Genomic DNA, 23,540 nt, shown 5'->3' with positions numbered 1-23,540 from the left:
CTGCGACCTGCAGCACATCACAGCACCCTGATTTCGGCAGCACCCCGAGGACCACCCAACTTGTCCCCTGCAAATACTCCTGCATCCCTCTCAAGAATGATCCACCCTTAGCGCCCCGGGACAAGCTCGCGGGCCCGCCGGCCTGCACTGGGCGTGGGCCCGGGGCCGACGAGCCCTCAGAGGCGCCTCCATCTGCCCCCCTCGCCTCTCCCTGAGCTCCCAGCGCTGCCCCGGCTCCGGGAGTGCAGGGGGAGAGCTCGGGGTGTGTTTCGCCTGTCAGGGAGGAGGAGGAGGCGGGAGCCATTTCTGTGTGCGGATGGGGCGGATGCGCGGCCACCGGCCCCCGCCCGAGGAAGCTTCCTTCTCTCTCCTATCACCCCGCGACTTCGGGGCTTTAAAAACAACCAACACGGTGGGGAAAATGCGGCCACCAAAGGGGGCCGCTATGTCGCCCCAGATGCTGCCGCAGGGCCGCTCGCTGTGCCCTCAGCCCGGCCAAGCCGGCGCCGCCATTGCCCCCTCCCGCCCCGCGCTGCAGCAGGGACCGGACGGGAAACCCCGTGCACGCGGGGGGAAGGGGAGGCAGAGGGAGGAAGGAGTGGGGCGCTGTGACGCACTCAATGGTGCAATATCCTTCCGCGATCTGACAAAAAAAGTAGTTCCATGTTCCACGTAACCTCATAGACCCCAATGTTTCATACAAAACCTCTAGATTAATTTAAAAAGTCGTGTGACGGGAATATCTTGGGACAGAGGGCTTAATCCGGAGGGATTCGTGCTTTTTTGCGTGCGGCATAAGGTGTATATCCATGCGCAGAGCAGAGCGCAACGAGTCCGGCAGCAGGGCGGGTATATAAGGCGGGCGCCGCGGAGGGCTTGCCTTTTCAGTTGAGGACTGAGCTGGTGATCGGAACATGTCAGGGGGCTCCGCGGATTATAGCAGGTATGGCGGGGGCCTGGGCTCTTTCCTTATTCGGGGGCTTCGTGGGTTATGTGGGGGCGGCCGGGGAGAGAGGAAAAGTCGAGAGAGGTTGAGGGGTGGGAGCCGGAGCGCCCTGGGGGAGGCAGGGAGCCGTGGTCAATCAGCCCTGCGCCCTGGCCCCTCCCGTTCTAGACGTTTCGGTCCCTACGCTCCCCTTGCTCGCGGTTCAGCAACGGTTTAGCTCTAGTCCTTGGGGCTTGGCTTTCGTTACTGGCTTTCTTAGCAGTCCAGTCAACCCTGAAAAGGACTTTTTGGAATTTAATTCATATACAGCTGTGTTGTAGCTTAAGTGTTTAAATGCCTTTCTGTGGATTTTTTTTTCTTTACATTCTTTTATCCCTCGCTCCGTTGGCTCGCCCCGGGTGTTCGGGCCGCACTGAGGGCGAGACCATTACATTTTGTGCGGGGGGAGGGGGAGGCCCCCCCGGGCGATCGCCCGGCGCCGTCCGCCCGCAGCGCCCGGTTTGCGCAATCCCAGGGGTGGAGCTCTCGCGAGAGTTCCCCGGCGGGGCGGGGCGGGGGGATCCGCTGCAGCGCCGGGAGCGCGCCCGCCCCCCCCTTCGCGCGCCGCCGCGGGAGCGCGCTTTCCCTGCGCCCGTACCCGCGGCCCCAGGCCCGGCCCCGGGAGCTGAGCTGGGATTTTGTGGCACCCAGGCCACTGAGGAAGAGGGGTAGGAGCTTGTCGATTGGCAGAAGCTCAGAGCACCTGCTCGAATGATCTGTCACGGGTCCCGCTGCTTTCTCAGCCGAGGTGTGAGCTCGCGTTTGCGTGGTGGTGGCTCCTGTGCTAACAGCGTGATCTCTTTCATGGCAGAGACCATGGCGGCCCAGAGGGAATGGAGCCCGATGGTGTCATCGAGGTGAGCACTTACGAGAATTTTCTGACTTGAGAATTTAATCACTGGTTAACAAGGGTATTGGATTTGTCATTTTTTATTCTTCCTTTATTACAGAGCAACTGGAATGAGATTGTTGACAATTTCGATGATATGAATTTAAAAGAATCCCTTTTAAGGGGCATTTATGCTTATGGTTTTGAGAAGCCTTCAGCTATTCAGCAGAGAGCTATTATTCCATGCATCAAAGGTATGCAGTAGATTCATTAATATCAACATCAGATAATTATTAAAACACTGTGAAATGCATATGTTGTTTCGTTAGCGTGCAGTAGTAACTAATTTTAATCTTTGAGCAAGTGATATGATGGTACACCATCTTTCGGGACTGACCTGAAATGGAGACAAGTCCTTAGTACTGATCACTTACTTCAAGGGGAATTAAGTAAAACTAATATGATTGACCCGTGTGGGAGCAGTAAATGTGTATCCTACTTTTTTTAGGGTATGATGTGATTGCTCAAGCTCAGTCAGGTACTGGCAAGACAGCCACATTTGCTATTTCCATCCTGCAGCAGTTGGAGATTGATCTCAAGGAGTCCCAGGCACTAGTATTGGCCCCTACCAGAGAACTGGCTCAACAGGTATTGATAGTGTAGTTTAAAAAATCAAAAAACTTTGTGTGTTGCATAGCTTTCAGGTTTCACAACTGTGAGACAATGTTACCAGACTTCTTAAGGGACTGTGATTAATATCCATTCAGAACCCTTTTTGTATGGAGTTGTGGGGGATACAAACTGGCTTCTGTCCCACAAGTTCTCTGCCTCCTTGAAGAGCTGAGTTGATGCACATAGAGGGTGTGCTGGGGCAGGGGTGCAGGAGGCAGCTGCTCTGCTGTGTGTAAAGTGGAGGGAGCATATTCAGCACTAAAACACATATTACTAAAGCACAGTGTTCTGAGTGGAAACAAAAAATTTACGTGTTTGGAAGCTATTTAAATTTAGATGCAGTTGTGCAACATGAAAACTGCAGTGCACATTTGGTTACTTAAATGGTTTTGTATCTTTGTGTGTTTTCCTGACAACATAATTGCATGTCTTTCACCTTCAAGGCTTGGTGTCTTGTTACATTTAAGTGGGTGTGTGGTAGTAACTTCAAGAACACTTGAATTTTTAGGATCTGCTGTCAGTAATGCGGGTTCTTAAAAAGTGCTATGTTAAACCAACTCTAAAGTAGAAAACTTACTGTCATTTTCAACTAGACTATACTGAAATGCCAGTGCTGTGACAATTCTTCAAGGTAAAGCCAAACATACTAAATCAGACAAAACAAAAAAATGCAGTAAGGGCCTTTGATCAGAATGTTATGCCTTTGTTCTACTTAAAGCTGCTGAGGTGAGACTTGTTTTGAAACCTGGCTTGTAGTGATGCCCTTGGAGCATATTCACAGAAGTGTGTCCAGCTGCTTACCATGTAGGCCTGAGCAGCCGAGAGCAAGAGCTCCACAGTCCTTACGTGGTGTCTTGGCTTCCAAAGTCCATAAAAGCCAGTGATAATGAGGCTTAGAGCTTTATTGTCCTATAAACTACTAATGGAAGGTTCTATTTTAGATTCAGAAGGTAATCCTGGCCCTTGGAGACTACATGGGAGCAACATGCCACGCTTGTATCGGTGGTACAAATGTGCGCAATGAAATGCAGAAACTCCAGGCTGAGGCTCCACACATCGTGGTGGGAACTCCAGGGCGTGTGTTTGATATGTTGAACAGGCGCTATCTTTGTAAGTATCCATCTCACTGTGCACTTGTTGTCATTGTAGAGAGTTGTGCTGGAAAGCTTAGTAGCGAAGCATAATTGTAAAGGATTATGTATATCTGAAACTTCATGAGATGCTTCTTTTTCCAATAGCACCAAAATGGATCAAAATGTTTGTTCTGGATGAAGCTGATGAAATGTTGAGCCGTGGATTTAAGGATCAAATTTATGAGATCTTTCAAAAACTAAGTACAAACATCCAGGTATAAAAGCTTTTTTATGTGATAAAGTGATGCATGCAGATTTGGTTTTAGTATGGCTGGGAATTGAATTGTACAAATGAAAATTGCTAACATGGAGTAATATATTTTAGGTTGTGTTGCTGTCAGCTACAATGCCAATGGATGTGTTGGAAGTGACCAAAAAGTTCATGAGAGATCCCATCCGTATTTTGGTGAAGAAGGAAGAACTGACTCTGGAGGGTATCAAGCAGTTCTACATTAATGTTGAGAGAGAGGTTGGTATTGGTTATGCTTGCTCTGGCAGGAGGAGTTAGGTCCTGTTACCTTCTTGTTAAAGCACTGTGCTAAAATTGTGGAAACCAAAGCTCAGCTTTAGTTTCTGCAATAATGCTAGTAGAGTAAATGCAAGAAGAAGAAAAACTATGCACTAGATCGAAAAGGACTAGGGTGGACCTCTTTCTTAATGTCCAGTGTCCTGTGTCTGAAGATTTGGTGCAACAATTGATACAAAAACCTAGTTTCCAGGTTATACTGCATTTAATTGTGTGCTAGGGCATGTTTAATTAGTTGCTGTATTTGAGTTCTGTTCCTAGTTTGAAGTTTGTGTTATATACTGAGCTGTCTGTGTCATGATGAGTTTCCTGATGATCCTTGTTCTGCTCAGGAATGGAAGCTGGACACTCTCTGTGATCTGTATGAGACACTGACCATTACACAGGCTGTTATTTTCCTGAATACAAGGAGAAAAGTAGACTGGCTTACAGAGAAAATGCATGCCAGGGACTTCACAGTCTCAGCTCTGGTAAGAATTGCTACTTTTCATCACTTCTGAAATGCTGTGTCTTTACTAGACAAGAAATGGTGATAAGGGGATATCAGTGAAAAGCAGGAAAGTTATAATATAGCTGTGCAGTGCTGTATTATCGTTCCCCCTGCTAAAAGTAAAATGTTGCCTTTCTATCCCTACCTGCTTCGTTCCCACAGCAGGTAGGGACGCTGGGTTTCATACATGCCTTTGTTCTTTAAGGGATATTCTGGTTTGGAGCATTGGAACTGTGCTAATTACAGCTTTTTGTTTAACTCTCCTCCAGCATGGTGACATGGACCAGAAGGAACGGGATGTTATCATGAGAGAGTTTAGGTCGGGGTCCAGCCGTGTCCTGATCACTACTGACTTGCTGGTGAGCACTGTCTTCCATTGAACATGTTCCTGTTAAAGCCTTGTCCCAAAAGCTTCATAATTGAGTGATGGTTTTTGTAACCTGAACTGTTGAAAGCTTTTTGGAACAGCAAAGACCATGCTCCACTGTGGACTACACAGTTGTAGTTCATAACTAATTATGTGGTTGACAAAAGCCTGTGATAGATGAATTTGAGAATAGCCCTTGACTTTGCATTAAAAACTCAATGTTGCTTTGCAGGCTCGTGGCATTGATGTGCAGCAAGTGTCCCTGGTTATCAATTACGACCTGCCGACCAATCGTGAGAATTACATTCACAGGTCAGTTGGCTCTGCCCCCCAGTCAGTCCCTGTGCTGTGCTGGATGTGGGCACTGGCACACACCCTCCTCTCCTGATCCTGTAGTTCTCACCAAACCAGAGGTGTTGGCATCCATGCATAAACTTCTCAGAGCTAGCAGGGAACAAAACCACTTGTGGATTGGCTTAAAAAAAGCCCTGCCTTTAACAGCAGTGGTTCTGGAACGAGGGAGGAGCAGAGCTTTTTAACACTTAAAAGCAGTGGGAAAACTTAGATATGTAACAGGTTCAGTTGATGACTGATGAACCTTGGAGTTGTGGGGAAAATGCCAGCAACTGAACTGCCTTTTGTCACATAGGCTGTGATGTTTAAGTGTGCCACCACTGGTGCAGCATCTTGACAGCAGGGGGGTCAGCTTGATCTGACTTCTGGCTGATCTGGAGTTGTTGCTGCTCAGTGACAAGACAGACATTATTTACTCCTAGCTTGTAGGGCTGCCTTTGCTTGTGGAGGTTCAGCTGTGTCCATGTTTGTGCCATGTTTGCTCTTGGTGGCTCCTTAGTGGGATTCTTCTGTGGTGTGTGTCTTCTGGTAGCAATTTGAGTTTGTTTCCCTAGGTTTAGTTAACTGCTTTTAGTGACTGTCCCTAAATTAAGTAAACTGTGCTTTGTTACTTGATGTAAAAAAATACAGGAGTCCATAGCAGCAGTTGATGACACAAGATGGTGCTCAGAAACGACGTTGACGTAATTTAGGACGTGGATTCGTAAGCGGCACAGTTTGAATAAAGAGCGAGTTGGTATTTATTTATTTATTTTGTCATGATTATCCCCTAAGTTTTGTGAGCCCTTTCTGTGTATGTAGCTCTTGCTGGCAAGGTGCTCTATTGTGCAGTCTGTAGGAAGGTGGAGCTCACAGTGGGTGTAACTAAACCGCATGCACTGATGTGTCAGTGATGGATGTGGGCTTAAACAAAAATTTTGAACTTGGATTTTACTCTATAAAGAAAACAAACAAACCCTAAGTTTTCCCACTGGAAACAGTTAGGTTGAATTAAAATTCTGAAATTAAGTGTGCTGTTTAATGTTATTGGATGAAATTGGATTAACTTGGTAACAGTCCAGTTGTCAAACAGCGGTGTGTTCTCTGTGCTTGGGAGTGGATGCATGAAGGGGTGGGTGCATAGTTGAACAGAGGGGAGAGAGGACCCAGGACTTCAGAACACAGCACCAAGCATTAAATGAAGATCTTACTTTGCAGCCAAAGAGAAAAAGAGTAACTGTGTGTGCCCTGCTGCCTGCCACGAAATGGACCTGCTGTGCTGCTGCACCAGCTGCTGGTTTTTCCTGACCAGATGTGACTGGGGTGGCAGCTGGCCCTCTTAAAGCAGCATAGACTGGCCAGTGGCAGATAAGAGCAGCAGTCAATGGATCTTGCAGACATATAAAGCAGATGGGCAGGGTTAACTTGGGTGTAAATGTGTTTTCTTTTTGTGCAGAATTGGTCGGGGTGGCCGTTTTGGCAGAAAAGGTGTGGCTATCAATTTTGTCACTGAAGAGGACAAGAGGATCCTGCGAGACATTGAGACTTTCTACAATACTACAGTGGAGGAGATGCCGATGAATGTGGCTGATCTCATTTAATCCCCGGAATGAGGTGGTTGTGAATCCAGTGCTCGCTGTTGCTGAATAGGCGATTCACAACGCGCATTGTGCTTCTTTCTTTGGGGATATATTGAATCTTGTCTCAATGCTCATTACGGATCAGAAATACAGATTTTTGATAAGAGAAGCGACTTTCTGTCGTGAGCTCTTGTGGGGAAAGCCATTGGCTTTGTCCACTTTAGGGTTAGACTGTTGGGGTTGGGTGGAAAGTCATGGGGTCTGTAAATTTTTTCTTTATTAGAAATTTATTTCCTAGTTCCATAGAAGTGGTTGTATTAGATGTTCTTTATCATTTAATAATTTACTTATGGACTAAAAGATATAAGTGCTGTATAAAGTCAGCCAATTATGTTAAACTAGCCTACCTTCCTTTATTGTATGTACTTACACCTCAGATTAAATTGGAAAGGCCTTTCAAAATCTCTAAACTTTTATAAGAGCATTAAAATGCATTTTTGTTTCATATGTATTTATTCAATAAAGTATTTAATTAGTGGTAAGTGTGATCTGGACCCTGTTGCTAAGCCCCAGCAAGCAAGCAATCATACTATTGTCTTAGTTAGGGTTAAACCCAGTAAAATTTGCCATATTGCACATGTCTTAATGAAGTTTGAATGTTCAATAAAATACTTCTATATTCACTTAAATTGTTAAATAGTTGCTTCTTGGGTTGAGGGGAGGGTGACAGCACCTGCTCTGTTTCAGGGTGGGAGCTGCTGCAGTCTTGAGCTTGTCCCCACAGCTCCTGTATATTGTCATTAATTGCAGGAGTGGTTCTGGACTCTGGAACAGGGTGGACTTCAAGTGCCAGTGTGGCTCTGGGTGACAGCTCTGGGCTGCTGCACCTGTGTCCTTAACACTGAAACACCCTTTCATCAGAGTAGAAAATGGCTCACTTAATAAATGGTGCTGGCTTGATGAAAAAGCTCTGCACTGCATCATTTATGCTCTAATACCTGTCCAAGGGTATATTTTTTTCCCCCCAAACCATTCAGGAAGGACGGGCAGACAGGTGGTCAAAAGAGCATCTCTGAAAGGGTATGTCCCAGAGATGCTCATCCAGGTCACAGCTTTAAAATGGCTTCTGAGCAAGAATGGAGTGAAGTGACAGGAAATCTTAGGTGACATCTTCAGAACATGACCTACCCTTTGCTGAGCATTTTCTTCTTGGTGAGCTTGAATTAAATAAAAGTTGCAGTATATTTACTGTAAATGATTTTTGCCATGTTTAACCCTAAAGGTTCAAATACAAGATGGTTGGAGGCAGGAGCTGCCTTCAGCCTGAAGCTGTGCTTTATAGGGATGTCATCATTTTGTCAAGTCAGTGTGTTCCAAGCCAATCTAGGCTACAAGGAGTAAGGTCCTTTCTGTCTCTGCAGCTGATGAAGACTTCCCTATGGCTATATATATCCAAATATATATATTTTTGATACATTTGTTTGCATGTGTAAGTATACAACAATTAACTGCACAGTAGGAGCATTACAGACCCTTCTACTCTTCACCCAGTGTAAAAAAATTGTACAAAATATTTTAGGTTTTCCAACTGCAGTACAGTCCTTTTATTGCAAAAAAACCAGTACAAAAGTACACAAGTGCCTGCTCTGAGAGCCCCAGCCACCCGTGGCAGAGAGGGCTGCTGGAGGAGTCAGGTGTTCTGTGTGAGCTGCTGCATCACAAGGGCACAGAGACTCATCAGCTGCAAGAATTCATCAGCACCGTCTGCCAAGCATTTGTCCACTTCCTGCAGAGGAAACAGAGAAGGGAAAATCCTCTAAAAATGGTGATGCACGAGGTAGCTGTGTCTTGGGGTACAGTGGAGAACAAGAAATTTGCCAGCTATTTTCTTAATCAGCACAGATTTCTCCAGCAGCCATATCACACCTCCCTCCAACTGGAATGGGAACCATGACCTCTCCAGCCTCATCTCCTACAGGAAGCCACCACATCAAAGTTCTATACACAAAGGTGTGTGGCACTGGCCCTGCAAGCCCCTGCCAGGAGCATCACTGCAGGGCAGCCACACCACCTGCCTGCAGTGACTTTAGCAAAACTCCACCACAGTTAGCTTTCCTTCTTCATAAAAAATGGAGCAAGTTAATGAATCTTCTCTTTTTTTGAAAGGCCTATTTTATGCACCAGAACAAAATTTGGATTTTGCAGCTCCTAAGTTTCTTTAAGTGCTGACTTACTCTCATCTTAATTTTCCCTCCCACTTTTTATATTAAAAACCTCCAGGACAACCAAACCCACAAACCTCTGATCAAATCCACTAGAACAACATAATAGGGATAATAATTCACTTAACTAGATCTCAATTTCTTCTCATGAAATTCCTCAGGACAAAAGTTTGCATTCTACCAAGAAGCACTCAGAATAAAAAAATTACGCACTTCTTGGGAGAGACTGTGCAAACAAAAATCAACCTGTAGAGATTAATGTGTTTGGTTTTTTTTAGTTCAAGCTGGACTTACTGCAAGTTTCTCAACTATGGCAGATTTCTGCTTGTCACTGTAATCTTCACTCTCCACAATGGTGTCATGCAGCTGGTTTACAAGCTGAGCAACAGCAAACCCCTCACTGATGAGATTCTGCACAGGGAGAGAGGAAAAAGGAAGTAATTCAGCAGCAGAAACACCACAAACTGGAAAGACAATCTTGAAAAATTCTGCCTGGACTGAGAGACTCCACTGTAGTATGGAACTTGTACATTGTAAAGGACAATTGAACAGCCTGTGCACAGCCCTGCCCTGCATCCTGCCGCACAGTGACCCAGCGTGAGCACCTCAGGCTGCACGAGCAAGGCAGGCACACAGCAGTAGTTCTGTCCAAATGTTCTTCCAGCTTCTGACACTTTACATCTTGGAAATTTTGAGACATTTAAAGTATTTAACAACCCCTACTGAACCTATCCAATCCTATTCTAAAATTAGGAGGGTTTGGCATCCACAGCATCAGATGGCAGTTTCACAGCCTTCACATTTTAAAGGGCCACCTACTTAGGATTTATTTTCTTCATCGGGTCACTAAAGACTTTTAAAGAAAATCAGTAGTGCCCAGTTACCAAAAGGTGAAGCATTGAGAACAATGATCAGTGAAGCCATTTAGGGAGAGAGAAGTTTATAAAAATAGAAATGGGTTGGTGCAAGTTTCTTTTTCTGTTCAGCTGAACTGATCTACATGACATCAGTTTAACCTAGGAGAAAGCCAGAGTCACATTGGTAGGGAAATTTATTTGCAACTTTGACAGCTCTTTGTCAGAAGGGAAAGACTGGGAGTCCTGACTGGTAAAAGACACTTCCCAAATGTGCATCCAAACCGATTGAGGCCAAATGTTCTTCAGCCGTAGCTTGGGAACAAAGTATTCACAGGGCCTTGACTGAGAGAAACACCCAGGCTAAGCACTAAGAGAACTCTACCTTTGCCAGTGTTTCCAGTTTCTCAAAGGAACCACTCTGGCAGCCCAACAGCAGTTCATCAATTGTTTCTTTAGGGATGACCTGTAACAAGAAGTGACATTTCTTAATTTCAACTTTCTAAATTTAAAATTGGTGTTGATGCTTACAGTCACAAACTGTTCATGGCAGAGGCCATTTCAGGATTTCATTCCTCTACATACCTATCCACTTCTAGCAAGATGAGACAGACCGAATAAATTCTAAAAGTGAGACCTAGGGCTGTGATATTAAAACAAAAACCTTATCTTGACAATAGACTGTTAAAGTCAGCTCCCTGAGTCCAACTGCTTATTCAGGACACTGACTAACAGGAGGACATTCTTCAACAGTTAGATCAGCCAATGCTTTCTGTACCATTCTACACCTAAACAACACAGCAAATAGCTTTTATTTCCAGTGACACACCAATGGCATCCAAAATAAGCCCAATGCAACAAGATCAGACAATAAATCAGAAGGAAAAAAAGTTGACAGATGCCATTATGTCACTCTGTGCAGAAAAGAGCTGCCCCTTTCCCCCTTCACTCATTGTCATTCCTGTCAGTTGAGTGCCTGGACACTTTGGTTTCAAAGCTTCTTTATGAAGCCTTTGTATTAAGGTCACTCCAGGATCACAGAAGTTGTGAATGACCAAGAACTTCAAGATTTTATGAAGATGTAAATCTGGGTTCCTTTGCTTTAAACAAGCACTATTCTTTCAGTAACAGAATGTCCTGCTTCTCTTTCCTATCATTACAGTCAATTTCTGCCACGTTTCAGATGTCTGATATCTATTCAGATACCAGCTGGTTTACAGATACACAAAAATGAACAATGACTTCACTGTGAAAATTGTTTAAAATTGTTCTGTAAAACTCTGCACAGTAGCAATTACTTCTGGCTTCATCAAAGTGAGAACCTCCCACCCCTACAATTAGCTAAGATGGCAGCACCTTCATGGGAAATGTGTCCATTATTAAAACCTATTTATTTTTCAGCTCCTCAACTCCTAATCTCACATTTCCTTCTTCAGGGATGTTTTGTTGCTATAGGAACACCTTCACACAAGCTTTATTAAACGTGTTTTCTCTCAGAGGTACAGATTTCTCCTGTACCTCTTGGTATTACCCATATCATCCTAGAACAAACCTCTGCTGTTTCATTAAAAAGCAGGATCCACACAGATCCTTGTCACTGTCACTGTCATTGAACATTAAGTTGAAAATGAGCTGCTACTGAAAGTAATTTCCCTGTGGTGCTTCCAAACCAATATTGCAATGATCTATACTTATGCACACATACATATAGAAAAGCACCAAAAAATGTTCTAATCTACTCTCCCACAAAAAAAAAAACCTCCACAGTTTGCATTTATGGGCAGATTATTTCAACTTCAGTTTGAATTATAAGACTGTTTTACAGTTTTCCATGATTTACAGAAGTTGGTATAAACCTGCTATGTAGTAAGTGTACAGGACACGGCAGTCTTTAAAATTCTGGTAGATAGTACATCATTATCATGCTGCAACATTAGTGAGTATAAAACTATTTTTAACAAAACTTTGAGCAATAGCAGATAGAGGTAGGAAAAATGCTTTTCAGAGTAATTCCAGGAGAAACTGTAAGGCACAGCTCACCCCAGCAATTTCAGTGATTATCTTCTCTGTGATCTCCTTCCCACCCATTAGGCGAGTGGCACTTTGAAGAAAAGTAATTGCTTTTCTTAAGTCCCCTTCTGACACTTTCACCAGATATGATACTGCCTGAAAAATAATGTCAGAAAATGCTGCATTAATTGCTCACTGTTAATTAAAATCCAATACCCTTTTTCAGCAGTTACTTTAAAACACCAAGTAGCACACAAAGCAGATTGTCAGAGCCAAGCACAGTACACAAGTTACAAAACAACCTCTCTACTAACACAAATGTGTGCTGGCAGTTAGAGAAAGAATCACAGTATAATGCCAGTACACTCAGCAGAGAGCAAAAAGCCCTACAGTTTGGCTTCAGTTTTCTCTGGTGGACATTTCTCTGTTTTTAGGATGACTTAAAATTCATCTCCTCTATGGAAGGAGAATAAATGAGTTTATGTATTTTATTTCATACAAATGAGCAGCCTGGAAAAGTATGCTGACTTGGCCTCTTTCACCGCCATGCAATTATGCACTGGATTAAGCAGTAAAATTACATGGCAATCACAAAGTTACCTCATTACTGATTTTCACATGTTCCTTCTCAGAAACATCCAACAGCCTCTGCTGCTGGATACTGTCAGACAAAGGCTTGAAGCGGAATTTGGAGCATCGAGACGTTAAAGGTTCAATTATTCTGAAAGAAAGGAAGGAGAGTGGAAAATGAATGTGTGGGTCAAGTTCTCACAGACAAAGCTAACAAAGGCAGAAGAGGTTTAAAATACCTTAAAGTTTAAATAAACCTAAAACTGCAACATTGTAAAAATTAAAAGTGAAATATAATTATTGCTTCAGGCTTGCATGCACATAGAGATATCTCTATTAAAAACTATGAAAATTAGGTATCACCTTCTAAGCAGGGAAAAAATAAAAAAGAGACTACAGACCAGACAGCAAATCCAAATAAGCAGCAAATTCCAGGTGTACCTGCTGATGTAGTTACAAATAAGACAGAAACGTGTTGTTTTAGATTCTTTTTCCATTGTGCGTCTTAAGGCTGCCTGGGCTGCTGAAGTCATAGAGTCTGCTTCATCCAGGATCACAATTTTAAAAGGAGGACACATTTTACCACTGAAAAATTAGAAATCTGTTATTCAGCAGACATGAAATGTACAGACCAAGGGAGAAAAAAAAACCCAGTGAAAAACATAAATAAAAAAATCACTGCAAATAGCAAGTAATATTTTCCTTAAGCATGTATCCTTGAAAAATAGAACAGATTCAGAGGTTCAATCTTTTAAAAAATTATTTTTAGATTAAAGACTAATATTTGTAATAAAGGTGGGGACTGAATTCCCACAGAAAGACCAACATTTGAATACTGCAGGAGTCCTCTAAAATACATACTCTTACTGTAAGCTGCTTCTTTTAACACTTCATGTAGCTCTTCTTTTTACAGGTTTCCTAATTCCCTAAAATCCCAAGAATACTCAACAGACTGATTTCAGCACACAACACCATTTTGTGCCAGGCTGTCTTGGCATGCAGTTTCTTCCTGCTACTTTCCACAGTCCATACATATGGCTTGATCTGCACTGGGCTTCCCTTCACCTAACACCAGAATTCTTTTAGAAACCAACACCCACGTCATAGAAATTCCTGCAGATTAGAAAGACTAGGGAAGTAACTTCTGGCACTATTTACCCAAAGAAACTTTTTATGGTAGCCAGACAATATCTGCAAAGGCAACAAAAAGGCAACAATTGACTTTTCAAACCCAGAAGTCTTGTGGATTTTTGCTGTCTGCCTCCAATGCTAACAGCAACAGTAAAAATCCTCCTGGGTTTTCAAACTCCCAATGTGAAATTCCATGAAGTAAAAGCTCAGCCAAAGCACTGTGTTGCCAACTTCTGGGCACTGCTGACCCATCATTTATATTAGAAACAAAAACAACCACATGCTTTGTCCTAAGCAGGAAGGGTTTGATCCAGCACTTACTCTGAACGGCTTCCAGACGCTGTTAGCTGAGCAAAAGCCTTCACTTTTTCCCGAATCACTTGGATCCCACGCTCATCAGAAGCATTTAACTCAAGGACTCTTTGCCGGAATAAATCAGGCCTGCAAAATTTTTATTACAACATGTTAGCTGCTGTAATGATATGTTATAAAATATAACAACAACCCTTCTGGCTGTTTTGAATGGCAGAGATTATTTTTATCAGCATTACTAAATAACATTGTTAAAAGACAGTTGAGATCATAAAATGTTAAGTATGAATTTCCATTAGCTATTTTTAGAATCTCCTCCTGGGCTGCAGAAAACAATGAAGTATAAAATTACATCAGTTAACCAGGAAAAAACAGTAAGAAGTTGGCTTCATACATTCAGAGCACTATATTATATGCCTTTTTACTTGTATCCCATGAGCAATGTGAAATAACAAGTAAAATGCCACAATACAGTCACTAGCAGTACTACCAGAATGAAATAGCCAGAAAGTACAAGACATGCAGTAATTACCTGCAGTACTATACTCCATTTAAAAAACAATAAAAAACAAACCAATAATTCACACACTGGATTTTAAATCCTGGGAATTAAAATGGACTCACAATGTGGAGTTGTCTTCCTCCTACTAAAGTAGAACTAGTTATCTTCAAAAAACAGTGAGTCAAAGATTAAAGACAACAAATGGGATGGGGGGGAAGTATTAAATTCATCATTACATTTGATCATAACATAAAACCACCTTCTCATCCATTTTTTGCTTATAGATCACTGAGTTCACTACTAAAAACTCCCAAGTGTTACAGGTGAGTTAATGAATATGTACGTGCTGAATTTTAGTCTGAGTCCTAAATACTACTTTCCAGACACAATTCAATGGTATATAACAGAGAGATTACAAGTCAGACATTTTATGAAGCACTTTGAGATCTGTATGTAAGTAACAACTTACTAAGTAAGTAATAAAAATTGGAATTCCTCTATAAAATTCAGTAAGGCATATGCAAGCTATATTCTTTCCATACTCTTTGTTAGGAATTTGTTACACGGCTGCCAATCTGAAGTCTATCCTGTTAAATTGTGACAGGAAATATGAGAAAGAAATCTTATGTTAGAACTGCATTAGAATATGAAGATATCTCTGAAAAAGTACTGGGAACTATCTAAGAGCAGGCAATGACCAGAGGCACTTAATCACATGGTTAGGAGACGTGACTGTTGATTACACTGAAGCAACATGATTCCAGCTTACCCAAACAGTTCTCTAGCAGCTGCTAAAATAGTGGAAGTCTTTCCAGTTCCAGGTGGGCCATAGAACAACAGATTGGGAAGCTGAAACAGCAAGGCATTAATTTGTAAGAAAAGCAAATTTTAAAAAAATCCACTAACAGGAAAACCTACTGACAATCTGAACAGAACACACACTATCTATTCCTCACAGTAAATAATGGCAAGTCTTTTCACTTCTAGGTCTCTAAAGGTGGGCAAACAGTTGCTGTTTATAGCACAGCATGAACAAGTGTTATTTGGTGGCACTATCCCATGTTCTATCCAAACTGATATGCAGTTTACATTTATTTTTATATATACACCCCAGAGCATGTCTGAGATCAAAAGCCTGCAGAGCTTACTGTTCTGATTGCAGTGACACCCAAATTTATCCAAGAAGGGCCTAAAACAGCCTGGGTATGGCCAGCAGTGCAGAATAAACCATCCTTTGCTTTCTCAGCTGCCCAGCCTGCCTTGTGCCTTGTCCAGCCAGGCTGAGGATTCTGTGCTGCCACCAAGAGCACTGCAGTGAGCACAGGGCAGCTCGGGAACGCTGGGCTGCAGTGAGGGCAGTGCAGACACAGCCCAGCACTCACTGCACTGCACAGCAAATTCCTGCACTCATCCAAGGGGCTTTCAAAGGACACCACTGGCACTTCTTAAAGAAATTAGGTTAATTGATCTTTAAAATATTTAATTAATGACCTCAGCATGAAAAATACAACTGCATTAAGGAGATATGCTGACACAGGAAGATCAAAGCAGCACAGCAAAGACTGCAGCAATAATTTTAGGATGACATTTAGCAGCACAAAGCAAAAAAAAAAATCTCTTAATTTGAGAACATAACTAAGTATCTGCTAAATATCTGAAATTCATTAGATGGAATGAACATAAGCTGGTTTTGTTTTGTCTGTCAGAGGAGCAGTACAAGCCTGTGTAACATGGTGGTCCTAACTGTGCACTTCTAATACAGATGTAAATTATTAATACTAACAGGTAATGAGCTGCACACAGCTCAGGCCACCCTTAGACAAGGATAATGAATCCAAACTGGGAAAAGTGATTAAAGGAGTGAAAAACTTATTTTATGAGAAGTGACTTTTTGAAGTGCTTGATTTAGTTAGCTCAGCAAAACAAAAGCTGAGAAGGAAAATGACTGATCTCCATAAATAATCTGAGCAACACAAAGAACAAAGCCAGCATAAATAAAATTTGTATAAGCCATGACTGAATTTTGGCTGAAATCAAGAGGCTTTCCAGCTGACATAGGAGTGATATAGGAGTTTTCTATACTACTATTTCAAGCAATCACTTCTATAAATGACCACTTTAAAACTGCTGTCTTTTACAATAGGGGATGTTCCACTTCTACACTCTTAAAAACAAGAATCCAAAAGTTCCCTCCAACCAATAGCAAAAAGACAAACCTCTCAGTCTGACTTGATTTCTAGCCCCTAATAAGCATTCTATTTTTAAAAAGAGTCAACTAAAATTAGATTAGAGAATTCTATGCTGAATATAACATGTAATGCAGACAGAATGGGAACAGCAAAACCAAAACCATCCAAAGAGCACAGAAAAATGCAGGAATACACAATTCATAATCAGAAAATGAAATAGAGGTAATCAGTTTGGTAACAAATACCCCATTTTAACAACTAAGACAAGACATAGGGCACAGACTTAACTGTGTATGTACCCTAAATGTAGAGATTTCAATCTTCAATCAGTTTCTAGTACATAAATGAATTTCAAGTTTTGCCTGCTCCTTCTGCCAATCAATTGTTGCTTGTTTCCCTAATTGCTAATAAGCAAACAGCATCCCCTCCTAACAAATACCTTTTCAAATTTAGATACCACAATAGTATTATCCCCCTCTATCTTTTATGACAGCTCCAGAGAGAAGGAAAGTGTACTGAATGACAGCTGAAAATTCACTAATCTCCATGCTGGGTTGGCACATTGCATGGGTAGATGTTTGTAAGGAGATACATAATTTCATGCCTCTGTGCTAATTCACACACTACTCTCCTCAAAAAAAGCAAAAGCAGGTAAAAAGTTCTAATTAGAATCTGTTTCCTAATTCCATTACACCCCAACTTCATCACTGTTTCTGTTTCAACCTCATTTATGCTGGTTTCTCACTGAAGTATTTACACCACTTTTCACCAAGCACAACCTAATCCTTTATGTAACTGTGGCAGTATTTTTAAATAAACTGCAACCTGATCTGGTTATCCATTTTTCATGCTTGCCAGGAGTAAGCAGGATACCTGCAGGCATCCCTCTGCTCATGGGAAAGCTACCTCATATAGTGCAAATCTCAGATGCTTTTCCAGCAGTTTCAGTACAAGTGAAGATGTAAATTGCAATGATAATCCTACACCCTCTTTTCAGTTATTAAGGTATCATGAATCAAATGAAAAATAAAGGATAACAAGACCATTTTCAGTTTCTTTGCCAAAAAAACAACAACAAATCAACACTCCTGGCAGAAAATCAATTTCTCTAGTTCAAGCCCCCCTAGACTCTACTGTCCCCAGTTTATAACAGGATGATGTGTGCTGTCACAGATGGAGGTTTATTGGCTATAGGGTGTTACAAGTCCTGTATAAGTTATAGGGAGTTACAAGTCCTGCTCCATTTAGCAGCTCCCAAACCAAGGCGCACAAATACAGGCCAATCAACAGAGGACTGACCTCCACTTCCAACACTAAGATTTAAATTAAGCACATTACTCAAACCTAAGCATTGTCACAGCTGTTTCTTTGATCTCACCAGATCTCCAAACTCAGGAAGAACCTCTACAGTAACATGTACTTACAGAAGTACTAGCCCCCTCAGATTTTCAATTACACTTTTGCCTTTTTGACAGAATGAGTCCTTTCAAGAAACTAATAAAATGTCTGAATTTTAAAAAAAACCCAAATATTTTAGAGGACTTGCATGATTTTGTCCCCAAATGCCTTGCTGAGCTGGTGCAGCTATGGCAAAATACAGGGCCTCTAACCATAAGCAGGAATTATAATTTGACTTTTCAATTCAGGAGGCCAAAAGTCAACACAAGTGCACTAGGCTCAGAATCCAAGAAACACTGCTGATCCACAAGCTGTAGGGTTTTAAATAACTGTTGCTCAAAATAGAACTTCCCAACCCATCACCTAAGCAATGTTACACAACTCATATGTCCAGACAGAATAGGTGGCAGCAGCTCATTTCTCCTTTGCTCTTAACAATTCCTTCCTAATTACTTCAACTCTATAAATATGTAATCCAGCAGCATTGCTGTTGAAACACAGATTTCTGGGGTACAACATTACAAGAGCATTCTCAAAGCAAACTGAACATGGAGAAAGGAACTGAAGAAAGAAGTGCAAATCTTTTGCAGTTGTGTTGTACTAGTTGGATTTTGGCTTCACACACTCAAACAAATAAGGTATGTCTGCTTTTGCAAGCTTTGATTAAATTATTATTTTCAGAGAGAAACAGACTCATATCACTGAAGGGCAAACCAAAGCTGCAGCCTGTGAAAAGAGACAGCCTCTTCACCTCCACATCAGCTACCTTGGAAGAAATAACCATCAAACATAACAAATATTTACTAAATTTTTGTTCAGAAGCAAATGCAAGAGTAAACAAATGCAACTACAAATGCTCTGCTGACCTACTCTTATGTCATGCAAGCCAACCCTGCAACTGCCATACTTATCTTTTTCAAGCAAAAGAGACTTACTTGGAAAATTTAAACCATAAAAGTTTAGGAATCACTGTTCAAGAAGTAGACCTGGCACATTTAAATTAAATTTCATAAGCCAAAATTTTTAGTGTTTAGCAGTTTCACAGAAGTACTTACAGATCACTAGAAATGTTTAAAAGTGACTGGCAATTCAGACTTGTCTATGAAAGAAAAACTTTCTCCTCTTGTCTTAAACATGAATGTCACAAATACTAGTGGAGTAGCAGTGTGGAGACCACAAAAGCTTTTCCAGGTTTGAAACTACCAACAAGAAGTTTACCATTTGAGCTTTACCAGGAAAAATTCCAAACTGACAATTCTACAGTGTTTAAAGGACTGGAAATATAAGAAGCTTTACACATAAATCAAAACAGGATATATCACACAGGATGTATCACAAGGAAGTCACTTAGCCTGTCCATGAAGTACCACTGTAAAAATGGTCACTGCTGAGTTAAAAAAGAGAAATTTTTGTTACCACTGACTCAAGTGTCTATCTAAAAATGCTGATTAGGTAGATGTTGTCATTACACTCACATCAGCACCTTCCAGGGACTTCTTCAGCACAGCTACAACTTCATCCTGGAAGGCAACTTCATCCACATTTTTGGGGCGACTAAATAAAAAGACATTAAATAAAATGTATTAGCTAACAAAGTTTCATAGAAAAGCTGAAATTGAGAAAAACAATTTCCCCTTCTGATTACATCAGGTACTGAAGAATTACAGTGAACTTTGTAGTTGAAATCAAAATCACAACAGGAAGTCTAGTGCCTCTGGTCTGTATTACTGAAGTGATCTAATTCCTCAGGAAGTTGTTTGTCTCTTTCTGTTGTAAACACCTGTCTAAGATGCTTTTAAAAGCAGAACCGAAATATTTTACCACTTTGTGATAAAGGCTTCTCAAAAAAGCAAAGCATTAAATGCATTTATGCATCAAACCACGGCGATGAAACAGCACTACTTCACATGGCCAAGATTTCTGCTCAGTACCAGCCCCAAAGGGGACTTTAACACCCCACAGTCCTGGAGTTCCCCCTAACAGGGAAATTTAAGCTGTTCTCCCTGGTGGGGACACCCACACTGCGTTCCCCTTTTGCTGTGCACCAACTACCTCTCTGTACCCCCCAGAGCCAACCCCCCCTCTCGCGGCCAGAGCCCCCACTGCCCCAGAGCATCCCTTACTATTTCTCCACCCAGGGGATAGGTTTGGTCCTCTTGCCCTCCCCGCTGCTCCCGGCCGCGCTCTTTTCCTTGGCAGCGACGGGCTTGGTGCTGATAGAGGCCGGGCCCTTGAGGAAGGCCTGCATGGCTGTGCCGGGCTGTGCCGGGCTGTGCCGGGCTGTGCCGGGCCCCCTCACGGCCCCGTCACCCACAGACCCCCTCAGGCCCCGCCGGCCTTTCCCGCCAACCCGCCCGCGCACGGGGGCGGGGCCACTTCCGCCCGCCGAGAGCCAGTCACAGAGTGCGGCTCCGCTGACGTCACGGCGCGCGCGCTCCGGCACCTGAAGGGGCGGGGCTTAGGAGGCCAGCGCGCGCAGGGGGTGCGGAGCGGGCGGTTCCTCAGGGCGGGCGCGCGCCCCCTCACAAATGCGTTTCCCCGAACGTGAAATAAAGAACAAAAAGACGCCCCGAAAAGAACGAGAGCTGCCCGAGAGCAAGGGGAGGAGGGACCTCTCTATGTAGTGGGGCCTGCTCCCTTCCCCTGGCGGGTGAGGTGCCTCTGGGGACTTTGGAAGCGCCCCCGGGTGAAGTGAAATGAAGGCCAGGAGAGCCTGAGGCTGGCCGGAGCCTGTCCTGGGGCCGACATTTGTGCATTTGTGGGCGTCGGTGCAAATCTGCTCCGGCGCTCACTGCTGCCGTGCGAGCAGCTCCCCCAGGTGTGCGGGCTCAGGGTTATTGGTGCTGGAGTGAGACGAAAGTAAATCCTTTGTGTTTTCCCAGTATTTCTAATGACATTCATCACAGCTAAGGCAGGGAAAAAGTAAATTCAGGAGCGTGATTGATGTGACAGATCCCTTCAAATGGTGGAAAAACATCCTGGTAGATGTGGCAGTCGTGATGAACGCCCACATTTCCATGTGCTGGGTGGCTGTAGCTTCTACTCTCAATTACACATCAGCTTTGTGGGTAAAAAAAGTGAAAGTATTTCTGCTACCAGCAGCTGGGTATTGTGTGGCTGCAGATGTTCTGCTTCACTGTTTTCCCTTGGCTGCTCCTGGGCATGAGACCAGAGTGGCCTGGGGAGCTGCAGTAGTGATCCCCCAGAATAGACCCATGGAAGTGAAAAGAGACTGGAAATGGTCTCTATGGCAACAGAAGAACAGCTTTTGCAAAAGGAGATGTAGGAAAAAATGTAGGCTGAAAATACACAAATCTGTCAGTGAGTCAACCCTGTAATTCTTGTCTGGGCAATTTTAAATAAGTTGCTTCCTCTCATCTAGCATTCTTCTATTGAAGAATGAAATCCAGATTGTAGTCTTAGCAAGAAATGCCCACACATATAATTACTGAAGTTGTTTTTTTCTAGATGAAAATACAATTTTTTTCCACTGTGATTATATTTGGTACTTCCAAGTCATACTAACAAATGATTTCTGAAATATTTCTGAAGGTTCTTTCTGCAACTGTGTAAAGGTTTGCTGTCTTTTTGAAGCTTTGTTCTATTTGCTGGTCTCTATTCAATCCACTTTCTTTAATGGGGCCACCTCAAATGTACCTTGCATTTCAGCATTTTGTCAGCTCTGGATGGGCCTCAAGGTTCAATTCAGCAGTAGAATTTCCCTTCTACATTAACTAAACTTCATAACACAACTTTTAGTTTCATTACCTTAAGAAAAGTTTAAAATTCCTGAAAGGAATAATGAAGCCCAAGCTTCTATCTCTTGCTCTCTGTTTTTTTTTTTCCTCTCTCTCTCATATATATAAGGACTGAAAATTATGTTTCCTCTATTCTGTTGAATTGCATTCACTTGCCATCTTAAGGTCCAACAGATCAAAGTCAGTTACCATGTCCTTTCATTTGCTTCTCTCTAGCATTTTCCATGGGATTGTGTTTTACACCAGCCTAGTCAGTGCTCCTTGAGCTGACCTAAATGAGGACCCTTCCCAGTTGCTCTGGTTTAACCCCAGACAGTAACTAAATCCATGCAGTCCTCACATATTTCTCCTGTTCTTCTGATGGGGTGGGGAGGAGAATCAGAAAAAAAAAAAAAAAAAACTTGTGGGTTGAGACAAGGACCCTTTAATAATTGAAACAAAGTAAAATACAGTAATAATACTGAAGATAACAAGAAAAATGGCAGTAATAATTGTAATGTAAAGGACATCCCAGATTCACAAGTGGTTCACACAAGTGATTTACACAAACCTGACTGGAGCCCAGCCCACCCCTGAGCAGTGGTCAGCCCCTCCTGGGCAGCTTCCCCTGTTTATACACTGGGCAAAACATTCTATGGCATGGAATATCCCTTTGGCCAGTTCAGGTCAGCTGTCCCAGCCATGCTCCTTTCCAGTTTTTTGTGCCCTTCCTCACTAGCAGAACATGGGACACTGTAAAGTCATTGACTTGGGGTAACACTACTTGGCTACAACCAAACCATCAGTTTCATATCAGCATTATTCTCACACTGAATCCAAAACACAGTGTACCAGCTTCTAAGGAGAAGACCTAATCTATCCCAGCTGAAACAAGGACACCAGTCTTATGTGAGCCATTTGCAGATGTACAGCCACAGAATGAGGGTTCAAGAGCTCATTGACAGAAAACCAATGTGTCAGAGGCTAGTGACAGCAGGGCAGGAGAGCTGATTAGGAGGAGGACATTTGTCTTTATAAGTTACTCTGCCTGCTGCCCTGGAGACCTCCCCATGCCTCCATCAATCTAGACCTCCAGTCAGTTGACATGAAAGCTTCCTAGATCAGCTCAGGGATTTTTCTGATGCTGGAAGTAGACAAGTGGCTTCCTAAAAACAAACTAGATAGAGTTCATAAAAGTAAGCTGGGCGTAAAAATTACAGAATCACTTCTGTTCAACAGCTTTCTCTAAAATCCAGATTTTATTTTAAAAGAGGAAAGAGTTGAAAGAAATTAATGCAATAAAAAGAGGCATGTGGATTTTTGTAAAAATTTAACAGCAAACATTTATCTCCTAACTCTTTGCATTGAAGACTTCTGCCAGAATTATGTAAGCAACACAGAGCAGACTGGCACAAGGAGTTTTCACTGCCCAGGCTGCATAAAAGAAGGTTCAAAGCAACATGGCAAGAATGTTGAGGGTATCAATGGACCTTTTTTTTTCCCCCTTAGATATAATAACTAGGACAGCATTTGTCTCAGCTCAGGTAACTGTGGGATATGATCACTATGTAAAGTTATGGCTAAGGTGGATACTGCAAATAGGAAAGAATCCATTCCTTCTCAAGACTCAGGAATCAGAGGCCTGAAACTGAACCATCAAGCTTCAGATTTAAAACCAAAAGAAGTAGCTTTTTTCACAC

General features: G+C 42.5%; 2 protein-coding genes and 3 non-coding genes across 5 annotated transcripts; 4 read left to right on the top strand and 1 right to left on the bottom strand.

Annotated features, from left to right (window-relative positions):
• Positions 1–586: 586 nt before the first annotated feature.
• Positions 587–7,598, top strand: EIF4A2 (eukaryotic translation initiation factor 4A2). Its single transcript, XM_056498683.1, has 11 exons — positions 587–943; positions 1,797–1,842; positions 1,936–2,068; positions 2,323–2,462; positions 3,428–3,596; positions 3,725–3,834; positions 3,945–4,088; positions 4,478–4,615; positions 4,905–4,994; positions 5,235–5,314; positions 6,792–7,598. Exons 1-11 carry the CDS (start codon positions 915–917, stop codon positions 6,934–6,936), a joined length of 1,224 nt encoding a protein of 407 aa, XP_056354658.1. The 5' UTR covers positions 587–914; the 3' UTR covers positions 6,937–7,598.
• LOC130257119 (small nucleolar RNA SNORD2) lies at positions 2,176–2,246 on the top strand. Its single transcript, XR_008841259.1, has one exon. It is a non-coding gene; the product is annotated as a small nucleolar RNA SNORD2 (small nucleolar RNA).
• Positions 4,136–4,316, top strand: LOC130257117 (small nucleolar RNA SNORA81). The gene has a single exon (XR_008841257.1). It is a non-coding gene; the product is annotated as a small nucleolar RNA SNORA81 (small nucleolar RNA).
• On the top strand, positions 4,697–4,824 carry LOC130257108 (small nucleolar RNA SNORA63). The gene has a single exon (XR_008841249.1). It is a non-coding gene; the product is annotated as a small nucleolar RNA SNORA63 (small nucleolar RNA).
• An 891-nt stretch (positions 7,599–8,489) lies between the features above and the next one.
• Positions 8,490–20,473, bottom strand: RFC4 (replication factor C subunit 4). Its single transcript, XM_056499219.1, has 10 exons — positions 20,227–20,473; positions 19,579–19,657; positions 15,286–15,365; positions 14,024–14,143; positions 13,013–13,156; positions 12,602–12,722; positions 12,032–12,157; positions 10,377–10,457; positions 9,432–9,548; positions 8,490–8,701 (listed from the first exon to the last, which is right to left on the bottom strand). Exons 1-10 carry the CDS (start codon positions 20,349–20,351, stop codon positions 8,606–8,608), a joined length of 1,089 nt encoding a protein of 362 aa, XP_056355194.1. The 5' UTR covers positions 20,352–20,473; the 3' UTR covers positions 8,490–8,605.
• Positions 20,474–23,540: the final 3,067 nt, after the last annotated feature.

Source organism: Oenanthe melanoleuca, chromosome 9 (genome assembly GCF_029582105.1).
Source record: "Oenanthe melanoleuca isolate GR-GAL-2019-014 chromosome 9, OMel1.0, whole genome shotgun sequence".
NCBI classification, from domain to species: Eukaryota; Metazoa; Chordata; class Aves; order Passeriformes; family Muscicapidae; genus Oenanthe; species Oenanthe melanoleuca.
Note: the sequence above shows the minus strand (reverse complement) of the source record. Positions and strands in the feature narration are given on the sequence as shown.